General features: G+C 46.1%; 2 protein-coding genes across 14 annotated transcripts; both read right to left on the bottom strand.

Annotated features, from left to right (window-relative positions):
* Positions 1–6,530: 6,530 nt before the first annotated feature.
* ppdpfb (pancreatic progenitor cell differentiation and proliferation factor b) lies at positions 6,531–9,778 on the bottom strand. The gene is made up of 5 exons (XM_053850104.1): positions 9,603–9,778; positions 8,297–8,394; positions 8,025–8,102; positions 7,144–7,237; positions 6,531–7,041 (listed from the first exon to the last, which is right to left on the bottom strand). Exons 2-5 carry the CDS (start codon positions 8,349–8,351, stop codon positions 6,927–6,929), a joined length of 342 nt encoding a protein of 113 aa, XP_053706079.1. The 5' UTR covers positions 8,352–8,394; positions 9,603–9,778; the 3' UTR covers positions 6,531–6,926.
* Positions 9,779–10,680: 902 nt separating this feature from the next.
* On the bottom strand, positions 10,681–26,174 carry tpd52l2b (tpd52 like 2b). Of its 13 annotated transcripts, XM_053850091.1 has the most exons (12): positions 25,575–26,147; positions 25,473–25,487; positions 25,254–25,406; positions 24,396–24,577; positions 24,160–24,334; positions 23,950–24,045; positions 23,818–23,895; positions 23,592–23,747; positions 23,418–23,440; positions 23,173–23,297; positions 22,009–22,418; positions 21,362–21,754 (listed from the first exon to the last, which is right to left on the bottom strand). In XM_053850091.1, exons 1-12 carry the CDS (start codon positions 25,587–25,589, stop codon positions 21,668–21,670), a joined length of 1,515 nt encoding a protein of 504 aa, XP_053706066.1. In that variant the 5' UTR covers positions 25,590–26,147; the 3' UTR covers positions 21,362–21,667. The 13 variants fall into 13 exon arrangements, 12 of the variants coding, with proteins under 12 accessions (XP_053706073.1, XP_053706071.1, XP_053706075.1 ...); XM_053850092.1 differs by lacking the exon at positions 21,362–21,754 and adding an exon at positions 18,771–18,924 and having other exon boundaries at positions 25,254–25,487; XM_053850090.1 differs by having other exon boundaries at positions 25,254–25,487.
* Between the last annotated feature and the right edge of the window lie 234 nt (positions 26,175–26,408).

Raw genomic sequence — 26,408 nt, forward strand, 5'->3', positions numbered from 1 at the left:
CCATACTATTTTAGCTTGGCTAAGTTATCTCCAGGTATGAGGCTGAAATAAGACGTGGATGCCAGCCAGTGCAACGGACACTGACGGCAGCGTGAGAGCAGGGAAGAGCGCTCGCTCTGCCTTCTCAGCTGATCAAGGAGGCGTGGGCTGCACTGTGTGAAGGAAGCACCTTCATTCACAGCTCATTCAAAAACTGGAGGGGAAATCGACTTCATCTCACGCAGTTCGAGCACAGTCCACATCTACCGGACATTGAATATTGATTTGATTTGTTTGTTTTTCTGTGGATCAGATTGGACTGGCCTGTTTCGACAGTGATCTGAAAGTGACCCTGCTGGATCAGGTAAGAATGCCTCTGAAACACTCACTCAACATCGCTCAAACAAAGAGGAGCTGGTGTTTAAATACAGAAAAACAAATGCGCACAGGTGGAGCATAAGCCCTGTGTATCTTGAATGAAGCTTTCGGTCAAAGCAGCCATCAAACAACTGGGTCCCTTGGTGTCAAATGTGATTTTTCTTCACTTGAGTTCCATAGTTCACCTGGTCAGCTCCTGGCTTGCACTTCAGCTTGACAAAGTGCTTTGCTGAAACGAGGTCTACAAGTGCCTCTAAAGCCCAGGATGTTGCTACTCTCAGCATCAGAGATAAAGGCACATGCGTGAAGTGGGTGGCATCACTCTGGACATGCTTTATTTAGAGCACTCCTCAGTGGCGATAGATAATACTCACTGTATTAAAGGGCCTATTACACCATCTTGCCGATGACTTTTGACCTAGATCAACTCAAGTCGTCCCATCAGAGTGGGCTAAAATAAGAACCTGTTTGTCTGACAGCTGAAAGCTTTTCTTAATGTTTGAAAATGGACGCTGTGATTCGCCGGGATCTCCAGACAAGACAACTGTAGCGACGCTTCTTAGGTAGACAAGCAAAGGGCGAGGCCACCATGGGAAATGAGGAGACTGTGACCTTTACCCTACATCCCTGCCGTGGTCGTTTACATGCGTGTTTGGAGGGGAGTCTGTTTGGAATATTGCAGCAGGGATTATGTTCTCGAGGATCTACTTTCTTCCCTGACAGACTCAAGTCACATCACCCAGGAGTTTTATGGTAAAATATTTTCTCCTCTCTGGTTACAGTCTGATAGCAAGAGACGCTACATTGTGCCTATTATAAAATGACCCTCTTCAAAATACACAATAAAGTAAAGAGATGTTAAGCTACTGAACAGGACTGTTTTCTGTGTCCCCCTCAGCTGGAGAAAAGAAACCTTCAGGTGGAAAACGATGCCGAGTCAAACTCAACCTGGGAGCTTTCACACAAGGTAGGAGCAACACTCAAGTCCACTTCCGGTGTCCAAACCACAGATCATCAACTCTAACCAAACTTTGATTTCCTTCCAAGAACAATGACCTACGACCTCAAACTAGAGAGGTCCTGTTCCTCAATAGGATGCGGGTCGCTCCACTGAGACCCAAAACAAGGCAATAGTCACAGTCAGGTCACGGGGTTGAACTGAAGACTCCATTTTGATATTTGAAAGCGGAACAAGGGTCAAAGTGTTCCACTATCGACACAGCAGTTGGAAAACTGAAGTCGCCAGATTCACAGTCTCCCCAGGGAACATCACCACAGAGCTCTAGCTGGGCTCCAGCAACAGAACTTCACTCCACCGGCGACAAAAGCAGGCCTGTGTAGCAATCTTGAAAGTTGGCGAAAACACTGAACCTCATTTGGTTTAGGGGGACAAAAACGCAAGTGCAGCATGCGCAGCTGAGGGCAAAACTGGATAAAAACGACGAGGATTTTCTCTTTGAAGAAAACAACATTGATATTTTCAGTTGATAAAACGTTCATCAAATATATCACTGTGTGCGATGAGCCAAGTTAAGCAACGTTATTTGGACTTTGCAGTGTTTGACTTCCATTGAACGGTTTCTAATAATAGCTGCTCATGGTTGAAGGTAGCAGGTTAAACCAACTGTCCCAGGGTCGAACAGGATGTTGAATTCACGGGGGGCTGCGGTCTATCCTAAAAACTTGCCTGATAGTTGTGTTTCTACCTTGCTTTTGTGTCTTGGCTCTCACAGTCTGCCTGGCTTCTCCTAAAGGTCCCTCCGTAAACAACAGAACTCAAAGCACACACCATGACCAGCGTCAACTCTGCCGCCTGTCTGCTCGCCCGAAACCACTTCTACAAAAGTAAGCCATAAATATCCACACAAGACTGATAACGGCTAAACCGACGGGGAGAACAGAGGTCATGTTTTGTTCCGTGCTGTAAACACACTTATCAGCCTCATGAGAACAGTGACCCCCTCTGACCCTTTACCCAATGGCCTTGCTAGACGAACAGTCTGTCGTGGAAAACACCCTGAGTATTTTATCAGATGTACCTGACGTGACAAGGGTAAAACTCTGTGTATGCAATAGTTTTTCCTCTAAGAACGACTGGTAGACAGGACACAGAGTCACAAACATCTCACCAGATGAAGCTCTGATGTTGCTTTTCCTGACAGGAGATCAAATAAAATATAAAGTCATAAAAATGAATCAAATGTCCAACTCACAGTTTAATTTTTATCCTGAATGACCCTCCATAAGGTGAAGGAAGTTGACCCAGTTTTACATTGACAACACTGAGAAACCAGCATTCACTGATGCGTTTCTCTGCAGCTCCAAACAAATGCATAAGCACCGCTATCCCTCGCTGAGGTAAACACCAAGTCACCATGCGTGTGACACGAGCTTCGCACAAACTTTGCACGTTGAAATGGGAAGTAAACAGTCGCTCCACCTGACTAACAGACGAGTCACCATCAAGAAGGGCTTGTGGAAGCATTCCTGGATTTAAGATCTCAATAAAAGCAGGGCAAACATGAAAAAACACCCACCTGGACTGACAACTCACAACATCCAGGGCCTTCAGGCTCAACATGAATGAACTTTTTTGCCCACCTACAGAGGCAAAAAAGTTCTAAAAAGTTTTGCCTCTGTAGGTGGGGTTTATTTCAAAATTATTCTCATGCATTTCAGACTCGACGTCGAGCAGACAGCAGGACAGGCCCGCCTTCAGCCGTGAAGACAGCTCGGCCAGACTCAGGCGGAAGCATGTCACCCTGCTGATCGCCATGGAAACAGCAGCAGGTCAATTCTGAAAAGAGGGAACACGAGTCCCAGTCACCAACATTCATTCAACCCTGAAGTGACCTGCTCTGAATGCTCTTCAACTTAAAAACAAGACAGTGCAGCAGCTTCATCCGTCAGAACTGTGTGTTCCCACCGAGCGATCGGGTGTGGCCTTAACACAGTCGAGTCGCTGACAGGTCTGAGCTGTGCCTCATGTCCAACAACAGCTTAGCGCACGTGTGTGCTTCAACACGAGCCTGTGGCAGCAGATTGCAGCGGGTATTTTCCCGCTGGCTCGTGCTCAAGTAGGTCAGAAGGCACATGGCAGACACACAGAAACAGACTGTTCAGGGACCAGAGGAGGTGCGTTCAAGCAATGTCTTAGTTCCAAGACCAACGGATCTGTATATGTTTGCAGGTGGGAGCAGACGCAAAGAATTGTGGGTAGATATCGTCCTCGGCTCGTCCAAGCCACCCAAACCCCCAGCCCCGCAGACTGTGGTGTGAGAGGAAATTGGATCCAATCGCCACTGGACTACGTGACGACGGCCCTGCTCATCCCAACTTCTGGACCACCTGGTCCGAATGGACACAAACACACGCGCATGTGGTGCCAAGTCAGAGGAAGAGACACTGAGAAAATGTGAAAAGCATTGAAAAGGACGGCACTGGCCAGTGGACACAAAGATACAAACCTTTCAGATAAGAGAGTGTACCATTATTTTTGTTTTTAGTTTGAAGAGCTTTAGAGTCCATAACAAATGAAAAACCTAGCTGAGACGCCAGGCTGGTCTTCCCAGTGAGTTGACAACCAAGTCATAGAAAGTATTGATGCCCTCTTACTGCTCTCAGCTCAGGTCCAGGACACCGAGTCGCCTCTGCTTGAGTTGACTTGAGGAGCTTGTGTGGTCCTGGAGAGGATCTGCTCCCGGGGATGTCCGTCTTCATGCTGCAGCATCAGAAAAACTTCATTAATCCCAAGGAAAATTGTGTTGTAACATGCTCTGTACACAGTATACCACAATAAATTAAAAAGAAATATTATAAAGTGCAAAGAACTGATACAAAAGATCTGAGAAAAACTATGAGCAACAAATGCAGTTCAAGAACAGAAAATGTGCCAACAAACCCTTCACTGTATGTTTTTCAGGGACGAATTGCACGTTTTTATTGGCACAGGAAGAGAGGAGCTCCTGTGGCGCTCGGTCCTTCAGGTGGCCAGTCTCAGTCTGTTGGCCCGTGTGCTTCTGTATTGGACCAGGAGCGGATGGAGGGGGTGGGTGATGTGGTCCAGGATGCTCCTTAGTTTCAGGAGCATCCTTCTCTCCATAACCGTCTCCAAGGAGTCCAGTTTCACCCCCACCACATCGCCAGCTTTGTGGAGGAGTTTGTTGAGTCCGTTAGTGTCCGCCAACGTTCATCTGCTGCCCCAGCAAACCACAGCCAACAGAATGGCACTGGACACCACCGACTCATCAAACATCCTCAGCATTGTCCCGCGGATGTTGAAGGACCTGAGCCTCCTCAAGAAGTGGATACGGCTCTTTTTGTAAAGGGCCTCACAGGAGACTTGGTCCTCCTCAGGTCCACCACCAGTTCTTTAGAGTCCTGGACCGTATCCACATTGACCCTCTGGATGGAAACAGGGGTCACAGGAGACTTGGTCCTCCTCAGGTCCACCACCAGTTCTTTAGAGTCCTGGACCGTATCCACATTGACCCTCTGGATGGAAACGGGGGTCACAGGAGACTTGGTCCTCCTCAGGTCCACCACCAGTTCTTTGGACTTTGTTGCTTGGGGGGAGCTGAACCATCCTGCACCACAGCCCTGTCCTCAGTCTCCTCACCCTTGCTGACACAACCAACGATCAGCACCCGTGACTAAGGCGGAAAACACCAAATATGACGATCGTTTCTGTGCATGCTGCTGATGCGGAATCAATGCTTCTACTTCATGAAAGAGCTACTGTGTTATGTGACCCAGAGGAAATGAGCCACTGACCTGGAAAAACCAACTTCATTTCCAAAGAGCAGCGGAGAACAAACAGCCTTCGCGCCGACCACTGTTTGTCTTTCCTCTGTTCCACAGACAGACTGACGACACCGAGCGCGTGAGTGCGAGCAACACGCCAGGGTTTGGGCTGCTCTCCTCGGTGCCTTTAGGGGTCAAGAGGCACAGTGCGTGGACCCTGGCTGAGCTCTTTGCTTCGTCATGAGTCACACCAGGGCTGGAACACGACCGAGTCACATCAGCTCGCAGCGTCTTCCGTCAGCTACTTGGTTGTTAGCATGAGCCCCAGTTGGACGCCTGCTCCTGATAAACACACGCCGTGCGGTTTTGTCTCTCGCTTTCAGTACACACGGAGGCCGTGGCTCAGCTTCGATCCAAGAAAGTCTGATGTCAGGTGTGAGGAGCGCAACACTCCCTCCGAACACCACAACACCGTTGTTTTCGTTGCGCTTTCAAACTGTTTACGTTGTTCCCGCCACCACCAGTATCACTTCCGCTTCGGAAATCCGGTTCGGAGGTTCAAACTCCAAACTCGTGTTTTATTATAAACCAATTCTTTAATGGAGTTAACTCAACTTACCGGGCGTTTTGTTGAGTCACTGCAACACCTGCGACAAATTAGTGCCGCCGACCAATCGGCGCTCGCGTGACGTCACAAACACTTGAACCTGTTTGTTTTTTTTTTTATAACATACGTTTATAATCATCGTTGTCCTTCTGTTTTTACATCGGTTTCTTACCAATTAACGTCATAAAAAAAACATCTTTTAATTGGTGCGGTTCACGCTCAAAAGAAATACGACGGAATAATCGATGAAAAAATCCGATGCAAACTTGAACGCAGCATTTTCAACCTCAGGACTTCCTGTTGTGCTTCTGTGGACAGTCGTGACGACCTTTTTTTTTTTTTTTTTTTAAATAAACTTTTGCTTCTGTTTGAAGACCATTTCTGACAACATAAAAAAAACCAAATAAATAAATAAAAAAAACAAATGTACCACAGCATCTTTGCACCAGGACTGTGAGGAAAGCGTCCAGTTTCCAGATGTGGGTGTTGACACCCAGCCACCAGTGGCATAACCTCCTCAGTGAAGGGTGCGCTTCCAGCCAGCGGGACTCACTCTGGGCCAGAAGAGATCCAGAGGCTGGAAACCATTTTATTTTTTTTGACTCATCTGCTGTGACCGAGTTCAGGTGCGACAAATGCCGACTGAATAACATACATTTGCATATTTAAGCACTGAATAATGTCACTGTTACACTGTCAACACTATTGATTCAAGCATCCTGTGGAGTCACGCTACACTATGATCATTCAAAGATTCCACCTGTCCACCCTCTGGCCATGTTTTTTTCACACGTGCAAACAAGAACCTTCACTGACACAAGCCTTCAGGCTGCAAAGAGTCTACTTTATTGCATTTTCTTCTTCAATTACATGGTGACAAAGGTGAAAAATACTGGCGCTGAATGTGTGACAACACAAGTGCGTCCAACACGCCACAGTAGTACAAACATGGAACAGTACAAATGTTAAAAAAAACAATAAATGTGTCTATTCAGTGCATTTACAGGCACATGATGACAGGAGCTTATCAGTTACAATTCTTTTTTTGTTTCTTTTTTCCTCACTTTTTTGGTCTCCGATAAAAAACAGACATGGCAGCCTACACTACAATGTGATGACAAAAAAATGGTACAAAAAAAAAAAAAAAAAAAGAGAAAAATGGGACGTCCTCCCGTCACCTAGCGTTGGTCTGTTGGTCTGGAGGGGTGCGGTGACAGCATCAGGGGGAGGTGGGGCTTCCCGCTTCACTGCTCTCACTCACTTGGCGCTGCATCACCATCTCCCTGGCGACGCAGGTGATCTGACCGTTTGTCACTGCACCTTGAACCCCCGCCCTGCGCAGACGCAACAAAACACCCCTCAAATCTGCCCATGATCTGATCACAAAACACTTCTTTTTAAAAGTGACTCCCAGCAGAAGTGTGTTTGGGACTTACTTCTGCTGGGCCTCCTCAGTCAGGGGGGTCATCCCTGGGTGCTTCCCAAAGAAGAAACTCGACCACCAGTGACCAGAGTCTTGTTTGGGGAGGCCTGAGGAGGCAATCAAAAAAATGAAAATGTTATTTTAGGACAAGGATCAAATCCATTTTAAAGCCTCAGTATACATTTGTTCCAACTGAGTGTTTGGCTCTATGTCAGAAGGTCTCTGGTGGCCTGGCCACCTTCCTGGCAGCAGCTGCTGCTGCTGCTCCTCGCAGGGTTCTGATCGAGTGCACTGACATTCCCAACCAATTCTAGGTCAGAACACTTGTCCAGTGGCTCTTGTTTGCCGACGACTGAACATGTGAGGCAAATATAAGCAACTCACACGCAGCGTCAGCCTAGTTTACAGGCCGACGTGGGAGTCAAACACTGCAGCGCTGATCTGCTTTGAAACAAACTGGAGCTCAACCTTTCACCTACTTTCCGACTGCACGTCCTGGAGGTGGTGGCTTTAGAGCCAAGATTAAAATAAAACCAAAAGTGACAAGTGAAAGCAACGGAGTCTGAATCCTTGTGATCCAATTACAAAAAAGCCACAGCACACGAGACACCTTATCCTTTAAGGCCGGGGAAAAACCAGACCAACCCGTCATGGGTGAGTCAGAGCCAGTCACCACAGCAGAAATGAGGCAACAGCTGAGTCAGCAGCAGCAGCAGCTGTCCAGCGCTGTTTTGTTTGTTCCTACCGTTGTCCACGACGACAGTTATGATGTACGCAACAGCAAATACATTCTGCATGACATGATATTTAGCCACTTATATCGTCTCTTCTGCTATACAGCAGCTCCTTCTAAAGCAGTGCATGAAGCAGCAGGAGCACGAGCTCTGATCTCACCTGGATGGTGAGGGATGACCTCGCCACTGTACTCCGAACTGCCACAAGAGCTGCTGCTGGATGTGGAGCCGATGCGCCCTGCACAAGGAAAACATGGTTTCATACAGCACACTGAAAAGGAGTCGCGTCCAAACATGACATGGCAACACACGCAGCCTGGAGCAGGGAACTCAGCCAGCGTCATTCTCATGCGGAGGCAACACAGCCACAGTCATCTGCATGGCTTTTCCTTCATGAAGCATCTCATCCGGTGGGATCAGGGAGACACTCACTTCGGTAGTAGTCAGTGGTGGCCACCAGAGACCCGCCTGCTGGGATCGCTGCCATTGGACTGTCTGCGGTCACCGCTCCTAGTGTGCTTGATGGAAACCTGCAATGGAGAAACAAAAAACATTGGGACACTGTTGCTTTGTCTCTCACTTTCAATACACACGAAGGCCGTGGCTCAACTTCGTTCAAAGAAAGTCTGATGTCAGGTGTGCGGACCGCAACACTACCACTGTCTTTGTTGCGTTTTCAAACTGTACAAATAATCCATTTTCACATTGGTTTCTTACCGATTACGTCATAAAAATACATATTTTAATTGGTGCGGTTCACAATAAAAAGAAAAACGACGTAATCATCGGTGTAAACTGACAAAGCAAATGTATTATTTCCTTATGTTCATGTCCTAAAGTAGGAAAACTATCCATGTATGAAAAGGATTGAAGGTGATGCGTTCAATGTTCTAGGTTGGCCGCATCGACACGCAGATGTTGTGAAAAATCCGATGCAAACTTGAACGCAGCATTTGTCACCTTCGTCATCTGACTTCCTGTTTTGCTTCTGTGGATTTTTTTAAAATAAATCTTTGCTTCTGTTTGAAGACCATTTCTAACACCGTTTAAAAAAAATAAAAATAATAAATGTACCACAGCATCTTTGCACCAGAAGAAAACCATCCAGTTTCCAGATGTGGGCGTTGACAGTGTAAAAAAATGCAATAAACCCAATTTAATTCAGATTATTTTCAGTGGTGCATTTCATGCTGAAGGCACCAAAACCCAGAAATAGCTTTTAAAAGTCACACATCGAGTTGAAAACACACGCCTGTTATGTTTGTATGCGGCCAAATGTCGCCGTGGTGGGCAGAATAAAGGCATCTCGCCTCATCTAACATCATAGAATCGAACGCATTTGTGATCCAGTAAAGGATCCCGAGTCGGTTCCATTCATTCCCATGAAGCGGCGAGCTGCAGCGCAACAACACCGCAGCGGCTGAAAGAAAAAAAAACAATGACGTCACGCCTTGTTTTGCAAGGCCCTTGTTGATGTGGGAGATTCTGGAGAACACGACGAACCTTTCACCGAATTCTTCACATGAAATAAGCGTTCTACACGGCGCCATGAAAGTGGAGCGTCCCTCCACTTGGACGCCAACAGAGACTGAAACAAAGGTCTTGTTGACACCCGACGGTCAGCGCAGACCAACACCGAGACAAACAATCGATCCAATCGTCGAGTCGTCGTGGTTCCACGCGGAGCACAGCAGAAGCAGAGCCCCGTCCAGAGGCGTCCACCATTTTCTCCACTCACCTTCAACAGTGAGCCAGACGTGCTGGATGGTCGCGAGCACTCAGTTCGACTCAGTCAGCGAGGCCGGGGAGGGGGGGTGAAACGCTAGGCGACGGGGCCCATTTGAAAGTAGGTTTGGGTGAACGGAACCCTCCAACGTCCCAGAGGATTTCAACGCTGCAGTTCGACGCCTCCGACCGAGCACGGCTCCTTATATACACACGGAGTGACGGCTCACGAGTGGGCGTGGCCATCCTCCTCACCCCGCCCATCAGTGAGCGCTTGGAAACTCCCTCAACACACGCTGAAACTCAGTCCTTGGCGACATGACTCAATAAAATAACACGATTGAACATCGTGTTACGGTGATATCATGTGTTTTGGCTTGAGTTCGTCACCATCTGTCACTGGTTTACCGACAAAACCTTCCTTGCCAACACACGTTTTCATCTTGAAAACGCCGACTAGTGGTGCAGTTCTTGTATTGCAGCTTGGCAAAGCTTGACTGTCGGGTTCTGTTGTTCCGTTTGGACGGATCAGGGGCGCGTGCTTGATATGCTGTACATTTACATATCGGTGTAGTGACTATTGGTTTGTTTCTGACGTGAAGCAGCTTTGATACTGTGCTAAACGGATTAAAATATTTTAAAAAAATTAAATGTTATCCACAGAAAAGTATAAACACAACATTCACAGCTGGTTTCCAGTACTAACTTGCAGTCGACACCTGCAGCCAGTTGACTAAAATGCTTCTCAAATTGAAACACATTTGATTCCCCTTCTGGAATGTATTTATATTAAAGTATGTATGGACTGAACGCAAATATCGCAATAGAACAGCAGGTGGCAGTAGCGTTCAGGACGTTGCTCGAGTCGCACAAGACCGTAACAACGAAGAAGAAAGTGCGTCTCTCCCGTGTTCAGACCAAAACACAACGTGAACACCATTGTATATCACTTTTTTAAATTATTTCGCTCACATAAAACGATAAATCATTGCGAACACATCACCGCCCTCATTACCGGATGTGAATAAAGCAATAATTCACGTCTCTTTCAGAGTAAACATGAAGAAACAAACGCATTTAAGACACCCATCTGCCTCTTAAAGGAATGCTTTATTGATATGCACATACCATAGATAACATGTACAACAAAACCTAATTATTCACTTATTAGTTTTCTGTATTTTTCCCAAATCGGATCCCTTTCATTTTCTACATCAGTGAGGTCCAGGACCTGAAGTAAAGCTATGCGTGTTCTACATTCAGCTTCTGCATCGGATGGTCTCTGGGAAATTAAAGCCACAATTATAAAAGCATTATCTTCTTCCAATTTTATTTGTCTCCGTTGCAAACATGACAGGAACACTGCACAACAGTCCTTTTTTATACATGAGTCCACCATTCTACCATTGTGGAACTCATGTATGAGGGAAACCATCCTGTCCGGCCTGGAAAAACGTGACTCAATAAAATGACCAAATCATGGTTCTTTCATGACGGTGAATTGCATTTGTAACAGACTTTGAAATATTGGCAAATGATGCAACACGATGGCAAATAAACAGCTTGGCTGAATGACACAAAACTCCTCCCAGCAGAAGCAAATCAAATCTAAAGAGAAGACAGTTAGCAAGAATCAACACGATGTATTTGACGAAAGGACGCACTGGCAACAGATGTGAAGCGCTTGTGAGAGATTTGGCAAACGGTTACTCACTGGACTCTAGTAGAAGTGTGGATCACTGCCATGCGATGTTCAACTGAGTTGTGTGCAGTAACCCACACACAGAGCTCGGGAGCCACTGGGGAGTGTGAACAGGAACATGGACCAGTTTGATCGTAAAGACAGATCCTCTGTGCTACATCAGGGCGACAAGCTATTAGTGTTTCAGGAGTGCAAGTTTCTACAAGTCCATTTCGTTCCGATCAGGCTCTCCACTCTCGCGCCCCCTTCCTCAAACCACCCGGTCTATACAACTATACAAAAATACCTGGACTCATCACCACTGAGGTGACGAAGGCCCACAGAGTGCTGAAACCCACCAGTGTATGAGTGCAAGCGTCTAGTCATCTGAGGTGTCGCTGAATCATGGCAGGCCACGGAGTTTGGCTTCACCACTTCTGGAGTATAAAACAGTCCAATTCTACCAGCTAAACTGCTTCCAATTGCGCCTCCCCTCAGCAGCATTATACATTTGTACAGGTTGTTAAAAGTTATGTAAAAACATTATGCAAAGCAGTGAAAAATTCTTTATCATACAAATTGCAACTTTTATCCAGGGATGCTTTATGTGTGCCGCACACTGTCGTGTGTCGAGCTGAGATGATATGCACATGCACGTACTGTGGTGCTCGTCAGTCTACGGGTAGAAACAAAGAGACGGGGGGGTTTGAGGGGTGAATTTCGGAGGTGCTCACAGTGCTAACTGAAGCAAGTGGGTCGACGTCTCAGGCTGCACAAACAATAGCTTCAAATCTGTCCAATTCATTCACGCCGTTGAATGATCGATGTCTCGTGGTGACGGAAAACAAGAGCCATCGGAGGAGCACGTGACCTGAGTAGATCGAAGACGGGAACGCAGGTGATGTAACAAGGCAAGATCAGTGAATGATTTCGGCAAAAGGCAGAGAGATGAAGGCTCGGAGAGCTGCAGTGGTGGCACCTCGTCTCGCTTCAATGGTTTCAGACCCCGGGGTCGGGACTCGAGGGAGGGGGAGGTGAAAACAGTACAGTCTCAGGTTGTGGGGCAGGTGGCGGTGAGGTGGAGTGGCTTCAGAAAGGCGGGTTCTCCTGAGTTGGGGTGGTGTCAGTCGGGGAGCCCACCGCGTCGCCGTTCCCCTTGGGGCCCACGACCCTGTACTGTAGACCAGGAAACAGGCCAGCATCAGCACTCTGACTCACCAGACTCTGGCTTCCCGTGGTCGGTCACTCCAGGGAAGAACAGTTCCGCACCAAAACACCAGCTCAACAGCCGACGCCGTGAAAGGGTGTCAACACGAGCAAAGACTTTTCACAGCTCTCACCTTCAGGTTCCCAACTTTATCTTCAAATGACTTGAAAGTAGCAGAGTTCCTGTAAAACAGTAGGAGAAGTTAGAATAAAGGCATACGGAAGCAACAGCTCCGACATCGCCATTGAACTAAGTCAGAATACACAGCTAAACAGACAAGTTATTAGCAGTACTAACACATGTTATGACTGATAACACCACCTCAGTAATAAAAGAAGTAAATATGTCTACGATACAAGAGCCTTGCGAGGCAGATGAGTCATGGCTTTGTAAGGAGCTTCCGCCGAGCTAACAGGTTTCAAGGGAGACAGTGAGAGCAGGACTACTTTACCTCATGGCGGGCATACTTATCGAGTGGCGAATGGAATAGTTGCTACTTTGAAAGCATTGAGGAGGAGAGAAGAGAAGTGCAGGTGTTAAAGCACAGCAAGCAGTGACACACACACACACACACACACATACTGTGATTCTGCTGGTCATTAGCGAGTAAGGCAACACAAAAATCATCATGGGGGTCAGCACCCGAGCAAAAGCAGTAAATATGACTGAATTACTCAGTAGTTAAGAAGCTCATCAGAGGACAAACATGTATACAAATCTTAAAAAACATATTTCAGTTTGACTGCAGCATGATAAGACTGTTATTGCACTGGACCACGTGTACTGAAAAGCACCTTTGAAACAAGCAGGCAGTTAGTCTTACCTAAAAGAATTAGAGAAGGGTAGCGCCCTGTGGAACACAACGCAGCAGAGGAGGGAGAAAAAGAGAATTTTAAGCCACACAAAACCACAACAGTTGACAGGGAGATTAGTAACAGCCATGTTATCAGCAGGGTTGGCAGGGTGAACACAATGAAAGACAAGCGGCGGAGTGTTGCCGGGTAACCAAGCGAGCAAGCGCCAGAGATGAAGAGAGAAAGTTGCTTCTATCCTCTGTGTTTGACTGATGGTTTGGCGGACAACAACTGGGACAATGGACAACAAAACCTGCATTTTTAACACCTGCACATTTTATGGAGTTGCTTTGGTAAATCTGAACAGGTTGAGACAGACTAACAGCTACACGGTGTAGCTGTTAGTCTGTCTCAACCAGGATAAAAAGTGATTATTTTTAACCCCATTTACAGTTCTAAAACTTGAGCTTCCTCCTTGCCTTTTTATGATGACACACACATAAAAGCAATGGTGTTGACCTCTTTGAATTCCGGAGGTTTAAGTTCTTCACTCAACAAAACTGCCAACTACTTTTCATCACCGCTAGAACTTCATGCAACATGCAGAGCAAACTACTAGTCACATGCTTCTCGTACGAACAGGAGGAGACTCGGGTCAACTCATGCCAAGTGGTTTAGAGCTGTCAACCTGACTCACCTCATGTCGCCCAGCCTCTTGGTGAGGGCCGTGCCCACTGTGGAGAGCGCCGCACTGGTCTTCTGTCCGGCCTGGGAGAGAGTCTCCTGAGTCTTTTTGTACCTACAGGGGGCGGTAGCGAGGATGGAAGTCAGAGGATGGATGAAAGAGTAAGAGACAGAACAAGGGGAAGTGAGAGGAGGACAAGAGGGGTAGAAGAGAGAGACATCAGATGGACCCAGGCCCTCCAGCCATCACAAGCAAAATCCAAAACTCATTCATGGTTTTTCTCCGTCTTTCACCACTGAAATGTTAGTGTTCGCAGTGAAATGGTTATGAGTTACACCAAGCTGAACGACAGCAACTTGGCAAAAGGAAGCACTGACACATAGCGATGAGTCAGCAGGCCCATTGAGGAGGCAGACAAAGAACAACACCTTCTTTTACACATGATAAGAGAAAACAAACACGAGCATTTTGAAATGAATTAAAAAGCCAGGTGAAGATGTTTCTTCTGACATTTTCAACAAGTGTGATGATCATCTTAACTCCAAAAAAAACATCGACCTTGTCTCTGACAATTGAATGATCACGTTTGGAACAAAGAGTGAAGGAGCACAAACAGAGCAACAAATGCAACCAATGACAGTCTATGACAGGCTCATAAATGTCCCCCTCAACTGAGATGGGAACAACTCCCTGGTAAGAGTAACAGTACACAAGACAGCTGTGGACCTGCGGAAGGTACCGTATTTTCCGGACTATAGAGCACACCAGGATATTCTGGCAGAGTTGCGGAAACACGCAAGAAAACAGCAAAATTTGAGCGCTTTAAAGGTAAATAAAATGCCTGTGATGTCATCGGTATGATGTGGGGAAGAGGCTCAACATTGTTGCCAGCATGACGCTCTTTAGACTGTAAAAACCAGGGACGCTCCGAGAGAAGGAACGCTGAGAAACGCTGGTCATCTGGCTCGGTGAAGTGAATGATCATTTCTTGGCCAATATGCTTAGTGTTCCAAAAGTCACGATCAGACCATCGAGTGTCTGTAAGTGACCCCTAGTTCCTGCAATTTCACCTTCAGGAGCACGGAAAACTCTTGTTTAAATATTGCATTAATTCGTGCCGTTGATGCCTTTTAACGTGCATGTGATGCAGGATGCAAACTTTACATGACAGACTGAAAAAACCTCCACAGTAGACATGCTGTTGCCAAGTGAGCGGCGAGTCGCAGGGAGGGAGGGAGGAGCGGACGCATCACAAAACATGGGCGGGGCTTCATTAGAGCACCGGCTGTCACATGTGATCGGATTTTGTGATTGGCAACGACACAATGGCATTCACCAATCACGCCAAGATCAGCCATTCATGATCGATGGCCGATCGATTGAAGAATCCCTAGTAAAAATCCATACATTAGCCGCGTTGTTGTATTAGGCACAGGGTTCAGAACATGAGAAAAAAGTAGTGGCTTATAGTCCGGAAAATAGGTGAGGTGAGATGCAGGCAACTGGTGTGGGTTTCACTCAGTCAAAGTATGCTTCACACCATTGAGTCAAGCAAGAACCACCATGTTTCCCTCAGGCAACAACATGAACCTCTCCTCAATTAAGATTCTATTTGTGTGGTCTCGTACTTCTCCCCTGCCAAATATTTGTTGGCCAATAAATTAGATGGTTCTAATGCTTAAAAAAAACATGCTTCTCCAAAACAACAACCAGAACGAGCAGCACTTCATAGTCACCCTAGAGAAATAAACACATGGCACTGGCTCCTCAAACAGAGCTTCAGCGTGTTCAGTCCTTGCAGAAAACAGTTAAACGTCCCAAGTCCCGAAAATGACACCAAAACAACCGGGGCATGAGAAGAAACACAGAAGAGAAAGGGGTCAACTCACGCTTCCGAGCGGGTAATGTCATCCAAAGTGGCTGAGGCAGACAGATATCTGAAGACACAACGGCAGGATCATGATACAGAGGCACATACAGACATCACAGGACAGCAGCGACAAACGTACAAAAACTCAAACCTACCAACACTAAAATGTGACATTGAAATGAGCACTATATATATATATATATATATATATATATATATATATATATATCCTTTTTTTTTCTTAAAATGCATGTTGCCCTAGGCCAGAATACTGGGAATAAAAACAGGGAAACATTTCCCTGGATGTTGTGATTACCTGAGGATAATAGGGAGCATGGTGGTGGAAGCTAATTGTTGATACGATCATAAAGTGCGTGTCTCGTCTCATTGATAAATGTCAAGTGACGTCCCCCCCAGAGGACTGTGTTGCTGTAAACAAGGATCAACTGTGAGCTTATCTCCAGCTGACCGACGTCTCTGACTGCACAGCTCAGTGACTTCACACAGCTGGCTGAACACACACACGTTTGTACTGTGCCACGTGCTTGACTGGATAACTGCATTCATATTTTTCTTCTGCTTATTGTTATTATTCCACTGCAACAAAACAAGCAGCTTCCCCTCACACAGAAAGAGCGAAGCCTGAATCTCTCCACTCACACAGATAAAGGAATCGACCAAGGCCTTTGCACTTTAAACTTATTAATTATTTAAAATCCATTAGGCAGTGAGTTCTTTGTCATTACTCCTCAACTCTCCAACATCTGACTTTGTTCCTCTCCAACGCTCCTTTCTACCTCACGCTTATTTAGAAGGGAGCTGCAGAACTAAACTGGCTTCATGAATAAAGCTAAAAAAAGTGTCACATGTCACTGTCCACTTCGATATGCAGAAGTGCAAACACTCGTATGGGCGTGGAAGTCAGCATACCAAGTTCCACGAACACACTGACTGATCTGGCCAATCTTGTTCACTCCAGAAGCAGCCGCATGGAAAATTCCATTAGCATCGGAACCACCGCAGAATTCTGGGCTTATATTACTCCCATAATGACAATGCTTAAGTCAGGCCGCAGGACTGAATATGTGCTTCTGTCATCCTGATAAAGGAAAACACTGAGCTGGTTCGGTCCTTTCTTGCTACTTAAAATATGCACAAACTAATATTGCTGTTATAGGTCATGAAGCAAGTCATTTTGTTGACCACTTTTAACTGTGAATGTCAAACATAATACCATCAGGTCCAAGCAGGCGGACTGACGTGGGAAATGTGAAGACATGCCGACAACTGTGGGAAGAAACAGCAACATGAAGAGGAAGAATAGAAGTAGTGGACATGCGTTAATGTTTCTGGATGGCGGAAGAGACGGTGCCCAACGCCTGGGAGGTATTAACAGCTTGAAGAGTAAGATTTGAACTCTGATTTACTACACAACAAGGTGCATGCCTTCAAATAGCCCTAGATACGGAGAGACATACAGCAAGAGTACACAGCTACAGATGTGTTGAATATCAATACTCAACTTTATCCTGCCGTACTGGCTATAAAGAAAGCGTCCATATGAGGAATAGATCTTGACACTAGGTGGGTTCATGAGCTGTATGGATGCCTTCATGATATTTATAAATCCTAGTCCCACAGATTATAATCCAAGCCAGTTCCCCAGGGAGCAAGTCCTTACTCAACTCCAGCAAGCAAGGCAGGCAGTCACAAGAGCCCCCTTTTTTGTTTTATGACCAAACAGGAACCCAAAAGCCTTTTCAAACTGGGTTAGCAGGCGCAAGGAGAGGAGACAGCAGACAGCGTAAAAGTCAAGTGTGTGAGAGCAAACATCACGGAAGCAAAGACATCGCCGGCGAGCAAACAGTGCATGGACTCACAGCTCCAAACCGCCAACTCTCTCATTCCATTCGGACAGTTTCTCTGTGGTTTTCACATAGCTAGAAACAGAGACACGGTGGTGTTACGCCACAGAAGGTCAGCGAAGCCGTCTGCCCCAGCAAAGGACCAAAAATGAACCAAAACAATTTGCTTTTTGGGTAAGAAAATCATGATTCTAAAACTGTCATCAGTCCTGCTTCATTTAAAGGGGATTATTGTTCTTTTAGGAAAGCAACAGTTTTCAAAGGAATACAAGGGAGTGTCCCACATCCTTCTGTGTATGCAAGGAAGCTCGCAGAATAACAGTCTCAGCAATAGAGCGTAAAGCAGACTTCAGAAAGAAGCACCGGCTTGACAACAAAGCGATAGAGAAACCACAAAAAGCACACAATGGCAAGGTGGGAAAACACGTGGTGGATATCTGGAGACAAGACAGAAATATTTGTCACAAGTTTAAAACACTTTCATGTTTCATATGTTTTCATAGGTTCGTATGTTTGTGAATTAATAGTGTGAGTTCACAAAAGCCTCTGCTTCACAGCAGCACTTCGGAGACGTCGAATGATGTAATATTTCAAGACGGTGTATGGTTTGTGCTCATTCATCTTGCAGCAGTTACTGATACGTACGCATTCGATGTTTGCACGTCTTGCCAGCTCTTTGTGAGGTTCTGCTTGAGCTCATTGAGCGGGCTGAGGCCGAGTTTCCTCTTGAGCTCTGTGGCGTGTCTCTCCTTGGCTGACAGAACCTGACGAAGAGTGTTGATCTCCTCCTCCACCTGAAACACAAAATGACTTGCTGTTCATGGCCACGTCTTCTACTCTTATGAAAATAAGCTGCAGTGAAACGGCAGACAGCGGAACAGTTCATTTACAGACTTCACTCACAAGAAGAAAAAAATGCAGATCATTTCATCTTAATTTGAATTTCAGGAAGTTTATGCTCTTAAAAAAATCAAATAGGTTTTGTTGGTCTTCGGGAAAACAATTTATAAGAAGACATTTGAGGTTATTATTATCATCATCATATTCCACCTCTTGAAAGCAAGCTTGATCTGACCTTGGAGAGTTCAATGCGGAGCTCCTCTGCCTCCTCTTCCGTCAGGCCTGGTGGGAGAGGGTTGGTGGAGTTTCCCACTGCTCCCTCCACTGGCACATCAGACAAGCTGTCAGAATGATCCACACCAAGACCTTTGTTGGGAGAGTTCAAATTGATATCTAGGGCAAGAGAAGACAGCCGAGTCAGGAGACATTGTAGGCTGTGGAGAGGAGTGAACGTTCTTCACATGCACACTTGAAACTGAGGACAGGATACGGCAATTTTGCCAACTCCTGACATACTGCAGGAAGAGGGAAGGCAGGAGCTGTCCGGGAGCTTCAGGGAAGAGCCTCCCCAGCCGGCCACTTTCACATTCCACTGAGGGGTAATGGAAAGTCTGCCGTGATCAAGGTGGAGAACTGGCAAAGCTCATGCTCTTAACTGGCATCCAGGACAACAGGAGAGAAAAGGGATGAAAAGAAAGTTGAGCCTTCAGTTCTAAAAATAGATTTTGGTGGAGGACTCAGTTGCTCCTATTCCTGATGATTAAAAAAAAAACGTTGCCAGCTTCAGATTGCAACTCAAATGTTAATGACATGGAATATCACCATATTTTTTTTTGGGGGGGGGGCGAATATCAAACTGACCAGGGGTTAATGCCACATTACATACCCAGCAGCGAGCAAATGTTTGATGAACCTATAACCTTTAACACTGCAGCGACTATTTATGGAAACGGAAGACAAAAGACAGAATTTTAGGCATGTGAATGCCCCCGATTTGATTTCAAAGGATTGTACTGAAAGATTTGGCTTGAATCTATGTGACAAAACTAGATGAATTAACCTCCTGATATTTATGACCACAGTTTATTCATGTACTTGCCCATGATAAACATTAATTTTCCTTGTGTTTTCGTGAATAATATCGTCACACTCAAACCTTGAAAAAAAAAATCAAGGAAGAATAGCTCTCTTCTACTCAAAGAGACTTGAGCTCGGGTTTTCTTCGACTTGCATTATTTCTTAATTCAAGACGGGTAATGTCAGGTTAAATGACGCAAACAAACTCGCACAACATAACAAATATTGCTAAAGACCTCGATTAGTGTTGTGTACTCAGCTGCTCACAAGCTTGAGATAGATTTGCTGGCTCCACCCTGCAGATATATTGAATAAGATTGGGAGTAAAGAACAGGGAGACAGATGGACGCACTCAGATACAAAGTTAGTCAATGTCAGACTATGCAACCACACAATGTTCTGTCCAAGATAGTTTTAAATTCAGCGCAGATCGGATTATGTCAGCCTCGAGACAACTAAAAAAAACCTACATGTCACTTTGAGTGATTTTGAATTGACCACCTGAGTCAACATTTAGTGGCCATTTATACATAATAATTGCTGAAATATGAAGAGGTAAAATACGCTAGCTGGGGCAGCACAAATATATGCTTAGTTTCAACTTCAACATTTAGGGAGAAGCAGAACAAACTGTATACATAACAGTATCTATTTCTCTTCCTAGTTTTTATGTAGTTTTTGTCCTATACTTGTGTTTTGTTGCAATTGTAACACTCTGGAACCCTGGAAAATTAAATAAAAATGGCTCTCTTCTCGCCTTAGTTCTACCGGGTATCCCATCAATATTAAAGGAGGACTTGTGGAGTGAGTTTATTCATGGTAAAACAAATCACAGTACGGTTGTCTGCGGGGGGCTTCAACTCCAATTGACTGGATCCATTGAGAACAAACACTGTGGACTTGGTGGCACGACTCCTGTTTCATGAGTGCAGGCTCTTCACTGAGAACAGTAGGAAGGAATTCATCGATAACATTGACTCGACACCTCATGACATGGCTCAAATCGATTCATCGACTAACTTTATCATCAGCCAGAAACTGACGCGTCACACTAAAACCAACTGCTTGTCATGGACGTTTTGACAACAATGACGGGACCAGGAAACGTGGACAACACACCGACATTTACGTAATATAATGCAGCGTCATTGCCCGAGGCAGTTGTAAAGATGAACAGTTGCATGGCGCAGATAAGACCGTCTTCGAGTCTGGTATTGAATCGTGTCGTCTTTTGTGCGTCTGCGGTGAAAACAAGACGAGAGACAAAGCTCCGAGCGAGCTAACTTGAGTGCTAAGCTAACAGTTGGAGTTACCTTGACTGGCGGGGTCCATGGCGTCAGGTCTGGCAGCGCAGGAAACACTCTTGTATCAAACGGTGAGGAGAAATGACAAACCGAACAGTTCACTCGATAGAAAGAGCAATGTTACAACGACTGCTTCCAAACTGAAAGTCGTCAACAACCCGACTGTCAGCAGCTCTGCCCAAACACCAACCGTCTGCTCGCTGACGAAATGTAGCGCATCCGGTGAGGATTTCAAAATAAAGTTGGCCGCCTTTATATTTCAAATTTAAACGAACGCTCTTAGTGTCTATTTGACCGGCGTTGAGCAGAGTTTTAATAACATCAAAAAGGTTCAAAATATCCTCAATTTTGGGGGATGAATTGTCATGCTAAAACAAAGTATAATCCATCCTCACGAACTGATGTGGTCTCTTCTCTGAGAGATCGCAGCTTAGTCACACACAACAATGTAGACAAAAATCAGATTTATGTCTGACAATACCAGTGCCTCCAGCAGATGAAAACACAAACGTGAAAACAAATGATGACCCCAGCTTCACTACCACCATGATCGTATACAGTACCGGGTGTCTGTTGCCTCAAGCCCAGAGTAGCTGGGATAATAACCAGGTAATAAGAAGGGGGGTTCTAATTGAACGAGGAGTAATAACACCAGTCAACCTCAGGGTGTCAGAAGAAACTCGACACTGCATGAGCTATCGTGGCCATGGCCCGCAGGTTTGCACCAGAGTGAGAGTGTGAATCTTGAGCCTTTGTTATGTGCAGATGAAGAAGCCGATATAAGCCCAGAACCTCTGCAGGAGGAGCAGGAAGGCCAGCAGGTAGAAGATGAGCGTGACAGCCTGTTCGGGAAGAGAGCAAGAGCAGAGAGGAAGAGGAAGAGTTGGAATATCAAAAAAAGTGGATGGAACATAAGGAAAGCATCATGATCAAAGAAGACGTGGCCAGGTGGTCATGGAAAACACGTTGTACTGGAGGGAACTAACTCAAACATGAAGTCACCCTCATCATACAAAAGCCAGCAGTGCATGGCAATAAAAAGCCACGGTATGCTGAAATTAAGTAAAAACCACCTCAGATAATGACGGTGAAATACCTGCTGTGTACTCATCCCTTCTGGTTCTTCATATGTGTTTTGTTCTGAGTGGGTCTTGGTCGCGCATCCACCATCAACATCACTCATCACGTGCTCTCGCTCCTCGTCCTGCTTGTACTTAGTTTGGCCCACTACCTCTGCGCTCATGTCTTCAGCACCAGGGAGGTTATCCACCTCCAACATCTCCTCACAATCCATCACCGGCGTGGGACAGACAGAACGTATGACCGGTTCAGGTGGTGGAACCTCTGCTGCTTCTGCTGTGAAAACCAGCGTCTGCTCCTGGACACCTTCCGGTCTGCCGACACAAGAGTCCAGACTTGGCTTTATTTCAGCATCCTGCTCTGGTGGACCGTCGGGTTCTGCTGGCTCTGGCTCATCCTCAAACTCCTCAGGACTGTCTTCTTCATCTGAAAGAGCATAAAGAAATACTGAATATGATCTTAAGGATTCACTATTCTACGCACCACATGGATAAAAATCCAAATTGAGTTTCAGGTCTGTGTGTTGTGTGTGTGCGTGCATGTTGTAATAACAAGACAAGACCTCTGCCAAGCCACTAACTTGCATCCACTTTATTTTACCTTTGCTTACTTTATCATTGTCCTACGTGTATTTTTCTTCATTTTGTTATTTCATATTAAATGTCTGTCCACATTTTGTCGGCGTAATTACATAAAAATTGATTTAATACATGGATTTATATTGACTTAACAGAATAAAACTGATGTTTTTCTGTCCATTTGAAACAGAGATGTCACATGACCGGATGTGCTACCAGGCCCGTTGAAAATCAAACTGCAGAAAGTAACTCAAAAACCAACAAACATGGCCTTTGTAGGTTAAAAAAAACGTTTTTAGCAGTTTGTCATTCAGCCTCATTAAATCACACATCAGCAAAGTGACTGAACTGAACCACTGATCATTGAAAACCGTTCAACTCTCGTGTATTTTGGTCATGATGTGCCAAGAAGCACATTGTAAATTCACTTTCTGTCACTAAATCTATTTTTGTCAAGACCCTAAGTGCTATAGTATTACAGAGTAAAAATGACATGTTTAATGTTGACAGCGATTCGAATACAGCATTCGAAGTCACGAAAACATTCCTGTAAACAAAGCCAATGAAACACCAGAAGTGTCCTCCTTGGTTTTTGTTTTCACCTTTGTCGAAGTCCACGCTCCTCAGCGCTCGCTCCTGTCGGCGAAAGTTATATCTGTAGTGGCTCATGTTCTCCACCGCGGGTTCAGGTGTCTCTGCTTGACAGTTGTGAGCGGCTGCCAGGACTCTGGCTCGAGAGAGAGAGCAGCAAAGGGGAGCAGTCATGAATACGGCTGAGAAGTCACGGCTTATTTCAAAGAGACAGAAGGGACTTAAAATTCAAAACATACATTTTGCCAATACTCACTGTGTGATCAGCTCTCGAGAGCTCTGTGGGGACAATCAAAGTCACGGATTATCATCTGATTTGCAGCTAAAAAGAACAGTCAAACACTAAAAAACTTCACTTGCACTTCAGTGTGAACTTTCCACCAAAAGCATGAATCTGTTTGAGGGAAGCGCCTCCTTCTGAGCGACTGACCTGCACGAACTCAGCGACGTCTGCCTCCTCCATGCTGCTCCTCGCTTGCTCCAGCAGTTTGCTGTTGGCCGCTGCACGGTCTCCATAGCGACGCATCAGTACCAGGCTGCTCCCGGTCTTCTCCTCCTCCTCCGAGCTGATTTGCTGAGTCATCACCTGGATTGAGACGCGAGGCATTTCAGCGGTCGCACCCAGCAAATCCGGCGCCTCCGCGCAGGAACCCCACCTTCCGTTTTTCCTCCAGGATGGAAAACATTCTGTCAAATTTGTCGCGCACCATCTGCCTCTGGACGTCGCAGCTCTCCTACAGCAGACGCGACAATGAAGCCCGAAGCGTTGGACTCAAGTGGAGACACACCTCTACGCTTCGGCGCGACTCCTCCAGCTCGCCGACCAAAGCCTGGACTCTGATGGTCATCAACTTGAGGGAGTTGATTTCTCTGCTCAGCTCATCCTGAGAAGTCAATGAACATCTTCCTCAGACAGCGCTGTTGTGTTGCATCAACACATAGAACTGGTTTTCAGTCAAACAGGTGTCAATAATAAACCAAGAGCAGAGTCAACTCACCTTCTGCTGCTGGTGGATGTCGGTCAGAGGAGCCACCTGACACGACTGATGGGCCCCAAACACCTTACAGAGGGAGCAGGTGGGGACCTGGCAGGTCACACAGAAGATGTTGACTTTCTCCCCCTCATGATCTGAGCAGGTCACACTGGCAGCAGCTTCCAGCGGTGGACTCGGCCTGAGGGGAAGCTCCACATTAGCATCTTTGCTCAGGAGCCCAGCAGCAACCTTTCCCTCACATGGGGAAGCCTTTGGGGTTGCTGACTTCCTCCTTGTAAATGTCAATGATGTTCTCCACCAGCAGGTTGCGCTGCAAACCGTAAACACCGTGGCGGTCCAGAACCACATCGAACTTGCAGGACGGGCACCGGAAACGCCCGCTGTTGACCATCATGGTGGTTCGAGCCTGGAACAAAGAGGGCTGGGCCCAAACAAAAGTCCATGAAAGAGTGAAAAAGCTGCATATTTTCAGAGACACAGCAACCTTAAAGGGCTGGATTTGCCCGTTTCATTGGCGTGTAAAATTGTTTTGGGCCCAGGTGCAGCCACCGAGGTACTGAATAGACATAAATATACAATCTAGTAGAGTCTCACCATATTGAGTGGGCGTGGTCTGACCGACCACTCGTGATGTGGCACTGACAGTCAGAAGGAAATTGTGGAAAAATGACATGAAAACAATAAACGTCTCTCGGTGTAAAATGACAACAGCTAGTTCAGTAGCCAATGCAACTTTGGTTTGGGAGTTGAATAGATGTTGAATAAAGGCGGCAGTGGAGGGGAACAAGAGGGTAAAGTGCCTAAAATAGAGGCATTCAATAATCCTCAGCTGCTGCTGGACCTGACAGGGGGATTACAAGTTGTTAGGATGGTGAAGGCAAATGCAATGTCAACACAAAATATAGCCCTGAAACTAGAGAAGTGTGACTCAGAAAAACACACCGGAGAGTCAATATGTATTGTATTTGTGAATGTGGTTTCACAGACGATAAGATTTTGACACCGTTTTTCGCTCAAAACAATGGCAGCAGATCTGGGTCACGGCAGGTGTTTCCCACGGCAGGTGCTCTCAACACTGAGCCATGCAGACCTCTGACCTGGTAGAGCTCGTTGGCACACTTCCTGCAAAGGTTATGCTGGCAGGGCAGGATGACCACCGGTTTGTTGAAGATCTCACGGCAGATGGGGCAGGTGAGCTGCTTCTCCAGCACGGCCAGAGCTGCCTCCCGCTCTGCTGGCTGGACCATCCCCTGCAGCGCACTCAGGTCGGTGGGAAGCGACATGGCCTGTGGACGTGGCTCAGACTTGTGACTCACTTGGCAGAAGAGCTCCTGCACCACAGGGAGAAATGCTTTTTATTTCATTTCCTTAAAGGTTATTGAACTAACTGAAAGAGAAGTGAATCACGTTTCACTTACTTTGATTGACGTCATCCAAAGGTTCAAAGGTCATGGAGTACCTTCCTGCTCCAGAAACTTCATCAAACGAGGGCGAAAGAGCGCGTGGCTTTCGTGCTCCTTTTCACGCACATTGTGCCACTCCACGCCACTGTTTCGGGTTCCGTGTTTGCCTTCGATGCGCTCTCGTACGGTGTGAACTTATTTTGAGTGTGGGAGAGGGGGGGTCAGCGGAGCGGGGGGCGGATTCAGGTTTCAACCCTGAAGTGAATCACACGAACCTCCACACACGCACCAACGCACCATATGTGGAGACGGGTATCAGGAAGAGCAGCCCGGGACTGATGTTTTTCAGTGTAGCGTTTGTTTTAACATATAATATCAACAGGTTTATTGTTGAGCAAGAGTTCAGTGTCAAAAACTGACGACATGGAACATTAAAAGGAGCCATAAACGCACGTCTGTAACAGCTTTGAATGTACAATAAACAAACACAATTGGCCAGATTCAAGAGCGTTTTACAACCGTTTACCTTGGAAGTGTTTCCTCCCCAGCAGCGTCCGACAAACAGTCAAAAACTCACAAAATACTCAAGTCTTCTTCTTCGGTTTGAGACCAAACAGGGCCCCGACACTGCAAACAAACAGCGCCCTCAAGCGGTTATGAATGTACATTGCAACATTTCCGTCACGAACAAAATACACCGATTTAGTCCGCTTTTTAGAACAAATAAAAATGCACCGAGTTAATGCAGGTCACTCTGCATAAGAGGACTGTAAGAAACTGCGAGTTTCTGGGTTTTAATCGCAGGTGTTTCAGTTTTAAAGTTAAAACAAATTGAAGTGAAAAACAAAT

Source organism: Synchiropus splendidus, chromosome 18 (genome assembly GCF_027744825.2).
Source record: "Synchiropus splendidus isolate RoL2022-P1 chromosome 18, RoL_Sspl_1.0, whole genome shotgun sequence".
Lineage (NCBI taxonomy): Eukaryota > Metazoa > Chordata > Actinopteri > Syngnathiformes > Callionymidae > Synchiropus > Synchiropus splendidus.

Excerpts from the sequence above, each read along its gene's own strand:
- ppdpfb (XM_053850104.1), bottom strand. The coding sequence starts at position 8,351 with ATGGCAGCGATCCCAGCAGGCGGGTCTCTGGTGGCCACCACTGACTAC. Across the intron at positions 8,103-8,296 it reads CACCACTGACTACTACCGAA|GGCGCATCGGCTCCACATCC; the intron begins GTGAGTGTCTCC and ends TTCCTTGTGCAG. Across the intron at positions 7,238-8,024 it reads GGTCATCCCTCACCATCCAG|GCCTCCCCAAACAAGACTCT; the intron begins GTGAGATCAGAG and ends TTGCCTCCTCAG.
- tpd52l2b (XM_053850090.1), bottom strand. Across the intron at positions 24,335-24,395 it reads AACCCCAAAGGCTTCCCCAT|GCCGAGTCCACCGCTGGAAG; the intron begins GTGAGGGAAAGG and ends GCTTCCCCTCAG. Across the intron at positions 23,748-23,817 it reads TCCTGGAGGAAAAACGGAAG|GTGATGACTCAGCAAATCAG; the intron begins GTGGGGTTCCTG and ends GTCTCAATCCAG.